At 49.6% G+C, this 5,136-nt stretch overlaps 1 protein-coding gene across 1 annotated transcript; it reads left to right on the forward strand.

Moving 5' to 3' along the window:
• The first annotated feature begins 1,063 nt into the window (after positions 1–1,063).
• Positions 1,064–4,855, forward strand: LOC144244007 (keratin, type I cuticular Ha8-like). Its single transcript, XM_077779184.1, has 7 exons — positions 1,064–1,555; positions 1,730–1,812; positions 2,585–2,741; positions 3,117–3,278; positions 3,368–3,493; positions 3,943–4,163; positions 4,723–4,855. Exons 1-7 carry the CDS (start codon positions 1,064–1,066, stop codon positions 4,853–4,855), a joined length of 1,374 nt encoding a protein of 457 aa, XP_077635310.1.
• The last annotated feature ends 281 nt before the right edge of the window (positions 4,856–5,136 follow it).

Below are 5,136 nucleotides of genomic sequence, written 5' to 3' on the forward strand. Positions count from 1 at the left end.
TAGAAAAACAACTTCATGTCTCTGGTCCTCAATGTCATATTTCTTTCTTTTGTAAAGTTTTCCTAAGAATATCCACCTTACAGGATGGTAGGAAGGATTAAACAATATTATTGATAAATACCCTAACACATATGCAAGGGCTCAGTAAAGAACTTTAGAATCAAGGAAGTAAGGCAGGAAAACCCCCNAGAAATAAATAAAACATTAAAAAAAAATAAAAAAAAATAAAAAGATTATTGTTCATTTTGTTTGTTTCTGGGTTAACTAAGCTTACCTTTCCTGGTCCAGATCAGGCAAGGTTCAGGATCTCCCTAATGCTGATGACCTTCTCAGACAACCTATTTAAAATATGTGTGGCTACCTAAGTTTGGGTTGTTTTCTGGTGGGCAGGAACTATGTCAGGCTTAACTAATTGTATGGCAGGTGCCTGGCACAGTGCCTGGCACATAGGATGTGCTAGAAGATGCATGTTGAATGAACGGACTTATCAAAGTCGTATCGCCCCCAAAGTGAGTTTGAAAGGCAAAAGAAGTAAGAAGAAATGTGAAATTTTTGATAACCCAAACCCATAACATTTATCAGCAGGAACCAGGCTCTTCCCTGGATAGAGAAGGCTGGTTTAGTCTTAACCCAGGCGGGCACCATTGTGGTCATAGGAGTTCATCCTATGACCAACAGGAACAATCATTCCTTCAGGGTGGGCACATCAACTCTAGTCAAGGTATAAACATCTGATGGCTAAAAGGATTTTGTTCTTTGAAAAATAATAAAAGTTTCTGACTTCCCATCAACAGACACCCTGATATCAAAGAGCCAAGAGGCACCTCAAATTCATCAACATTCCTTTAATGAGGCAAAGAACTCTTAATGGTAAACTCAACAGCTGAGTAACAGGATGACGGTACAACAGGAGGTAGAGAATCAAGGCACTGAGGTCAAAGCATTGAGCCAACACCCACCTGGGATGGGGTATAAAAGGCCTAGCAGGGAAGGGGATTGTCACACTCAGTGGCTTGGCCTTCCCAGCTGCTCTGAAGCTCCTGTATTACCTCAGCCCAACACCATGACCTCCTGCTACATCAGCTCACCTCACTGTCTGGGCAGCACCCAGATGCCCGAAGCCACAAATGTCTGCGGCTCCACCACTGACATTGGGGGCCAGCCAGGGGCAGAGGCCAAGGCCGCATCCCTGTGCCTCTCTGCCACCTGGGCACATGCGAACCGGGTGCGTGTGGGGGCAACCCCTCTGGGCCGACCCAGCCTCTGTGTGCCCCACAGCTGCCAAACTGCTTGCCCCTTGCCAGGGACCCGTGACATTCCCGGAAACATTGGAGTGTGTTGGAACTATGGGGAAGGTGCCCCGAATGGCCACGAGAAGGTGACCATGCAGTTCCTGAACGACCGCCTGGCCAACTACCTGGAGAAGGTGCGCCAGCTGGAGCGGGAGAACGCGGAGCTGGAGACCAAGATCCGAGAGTCGAGCAAATGCCACGAGTCCAGCATGTGTCCAGACTACCAGTCCTACTTCCGGACCATCGAGGAGCTCCAGCAGAAGGTGAGGTCTGAAGTAGCCTGGGGTATGCTGGGTCTGAGGAAGGCAGAAGGGCATGGCAGTCTCAAGTAGCTTTGTGTTCTTGGGTTCTTTTGAGCATGAGTATAGATGCCAGTGTAGAGCTAGAGCCCAGAGTATGATGTTTTGTGTATGAACTGTCTTCCTGGTTTTCCTCAGATCCTGTGCAGCAAGGCCGAGAATACCAGGCTGATTATCCAAACTGACAATGCCAAGCTGGCTGCTGATGACTTTAGAATCAAGTAAGTACGGCCAGAAGAGGGCTCAGAGTGACTCTTTTCTTTACCTTAAGTCCCAATGTCCAAATACTTAATTGACTGAATTACTGGCCTGTTTCTTCTTTCCTAAATTCCGCAAATAGAAATATGTATTACAGACAAAACTAATAGAAGTTGGCTGAGAAAAAAACAACCCCATCAAATTCAGTATGTATGGTATAGCGTAGAGTTAATTCCTCCTTCATGTATTTCCCTAAAATGGAAGATAAGGCTGTCTGAGCTCACTAATCAGGAGCAGAATAAGGTGATTTCAAGAATAAACTGAGCAAGGATAGTCACTGAATTTCATATATAAGTTAGAGGGACCATTTATGGATGGGTCAGGATCCAGATTTACCTATGGGATCCTCAAGTACTAGGCATTTCTACCCAAGGTCAGAGATAGAGAAGTGGCCCAACACAAGGAATAAGGAAGCAAATCATTGATCAGGTACCTGGATGTTGCTTAACCTAGTGGTGTGAGTTCTGTACTGGAGCCTGAGATACATGATCTTATGCAAGCTAGTTTATTTTGGAACCAAAGTTTCTTCAATGCCCAGTGGTAAAAATGATACCTACTATGAATACCTTGCTAGACCATGAGCCAATTGAGTAGAGTGGCTTATTCATCTCTGAGGCCAGTGCTGAGCACAGCAAGCAAATGAGGATCCCCATTGGTGAAGGAAATGGAAACCAGGGGCAGCTGAGAGGGGCTGTCCTTGTCATCCTGCTGACCTTTCATCTCCTGTCCTGGAAGGCACGAGAGTGAGCTGTCCCTACGCCAGGTGGTGGAGGCTGACATGTGTGGGATGCACAAGCTCCTGGATGACCTGAGCCTGGCCAAGGCCGACCTGGAGGCCCAGCAGGAGTCCCTGAAGGAGGAGATGCTCTGTCTCAAGAGCAACCATGAGCAGGTGTGGGCTTGGGGCTGCAGACTCATGGGGGAGGGCACTGGGTAGAGGAGGGAGCACCACCCATCCTGAGGCTCTAGGGTAAGAACTCGGATGCTCACTTGGCATCAGGATGAGGGGCTGATCTGGGTGTGGGAGTCAGGCTGACTCTGTAGGATGTGGCAGAGGCGGAGGTTCCTTGTCTCTAAAGGTTTGCCTTGTCAATTTCGGAAGGCATCCAAATGGACTCTTCCCAGTGGATCCTGGGCAAGATCTTTCACTTCGTGCACAAGTGGGGGATTGCCCCTCATGCTGCTTGTCAGAGGAGGGGTTCAGGTACCATCTGCTCTGTCCAAAGCCCTTTCCTCACTCGGGGTGTTGGTCCTTCTGTTCCTGCAGGAAGTGAGCATTCTGAGGGCCCAGCTGGGGGACAAGCTCCAGATTAAGCTGGACGCAGAGCCCACCGTGGACATGAGCAGGGTGCTGGAGGAGATGCGGTGCCACTACGAGGCCATGATGCAGACTGGCCGCAATGATGTGGAGCAGTGGTTCCAGGATCAGGTGAGGGTGCTGCCTTGGGGCAGAGAGGGCCCCCCGGCTTGCACCCTGGCAGCGGGGTGATGTGATGTCTCTGTGCACTTGTGCTTCAGTCTGAGAGCATCAGCAAGCAGGACATGTCCTGCTCCGAGGAGCTGCGGTGCTGCCAGTCGGAGATCCTGGAGCTGAGGCGCACGGTGAACGCCCTGGAGGTGGAGCTTCAGGCCCAGCACAGCTTGGTACGGTCCTCTGCCCTCACTGTGCTGTTGGTGCCACGGGCCACAGAGTGACAGCGGCATATCTTAGAAGTCCCACTAATCAGTTCCACTAATAGTCAGAACTCAGGGGCTGGATCCCTCTCTCCCTGGTGGAGATGCCTTGCCATCAAGGTTGGTTTGACCCCGAAAAATGGTTCCTTTAAAAAGTCAACTTCACTTCTTTTAGAATAAAGGATGGAGGTCCAGGCCCTCATTCCACAACATGTCCTTGGGTGTCTACTTGGTCAGGTACTAGGAATACAGGGATGAACAGTTCCTCCAGGTAGAAGTTTTGTAAAAAGTTGTGGTGATATGGGCAGCGATTTCTCCAGAGTTCTGGGAATGTCCTATGACATGGTGAGGTTGGCCATGATTTCCACTGCTGAAATTTGGGACACCGAGGTGTCTTACCCAGTTATTTGCCACTACAGAAGGACTGCCTGCAGAACTCGCTGTGTGAGTCGGATGCGCGCTTCGGCACCGAGCTGGCCCAGATGCAGATCCTGATCAGCAACGTGGAGGAGCAGCTGTCTGAGATCCGGGCTGACCTGGAGCGGCAGAACCAGGAGTTCCAGGTGCTGCTGGATGTCAAGGCCCGGCTGGAGTGCGAGATCAACACATACCGGAAACTTCTGGAGAGTGAGGATTGCAAGTACGTGTGATTTAGGCACTACTTGGCCAATCATTTGCCCAATTCTTAGTGATTTCCTTATGGTAATAGTAGTGCTATCTACAAACAAGAAGGCAGTGTATGCTCCAGCTGAGTGACCCATTGCCCTGTCCTTGGCTCACACTCTGCCTCATTGACAGAATATGAAGTGAGTGACTGTCTATTGGGATCCATTGCCAGGTCTCTAGTGCTGCTACTTGGCATAGCCGTTCACTGGTGAGAGTAGAAACATGGCTGTACGTTGAACAGGGGATTTGAGTATAGATCACAGAAGATTTGTTGAACTTGTTTTTGCTCTCTTTTTAATCCTTATTTGTATTTTCTATCTTGTTGGCTAGACCCTGATTCTCATCTAGAAAACCTTAATTCTGGAAGGCATTTCAGAAATTCCTCAGTCTAGGGCTACGGGTGCACAATAGGGGGTCAATGGCCAGGGCTTCCCTGTCCTGTAGTGTTGAAGAGGTGACTCCTTCCTTGTGCTCTATCACACATCATTCGTTTCCCATCCCTAACTGTGTTCACCTTTTCTCTCTTTCCACAGACTCCCTTGCAATCCATGCTCCACCTCCACTGCCTGTGTGGCTTCCCCCTGTACGCCTCGTCCAAGCTGTGCCCCCCGCACCACTTGTGGGCCTGGGTCGGCCTGTGGAGCCGGCACTGGAAGCCGATTCTGAATGCCGTGTGCCAGCAGGGGTGGTTAGAGCAAGGGGATGCCCAAAGAGAAATGCTTGTTATACATCCAGGCAATATGGCTTCTAAATATTGATGACTTAGTGTATGCAGAGCCTGTCCAAAGGCCACAAGTGGAATCTTCGTCAGTAGCGCTCTTTAACAGCTCCAGTTTTTCCCAAATTAGCTCCATGTCCTCAGTGGCCAGATCCCAACCACCAGCGGTGGCTGGGAAATATCTACCTTGGAGAGACTCAGGCATTGGATCAGATTGAAGAAGTATCCT

This window comes from Crocuta crocuta, unplaced genomic scaffold (assembly GCF_008692635.1).
Source record: "Crocuta crocuta isolate KB4526 unplaced genomic scaffold, BGI_CrCroc_1.0 scaffold68, whole genome shotgun sequence".
NCBI classification, from domain to species: Eukaryota; Metazoa; Chordata; class Mammalia; order Carnivora; family Hyaenidae; genus Crocuta; species Crocuta crocuta.

Excerpts from the sequence above, each read along its gene's own strand:
- LOC144244007 (XM_077779184.1), top strand. The coding sequence starts at position 1,064 with ATGACCTCCTGCTACATCAGCTCACCTCACTGTCTGGGCAGCACCCAG. Across the intron at positions 2,742-3,116 it reads TCAAGAGCAACCATGAGCAG|GAAGTGAGCATTCTGAGGGC; the intron begins GTGTGGGCTTGG and ends CTGTTCCTGCAG. Across the intron at positions 4,164-4,722 it reads CTGGAGAGTGAGGATTGCAA|ACTCCCTTGCAATCCATGCT; the intron begins GTACGTGTGATT and ends CTCTTTCCACAG.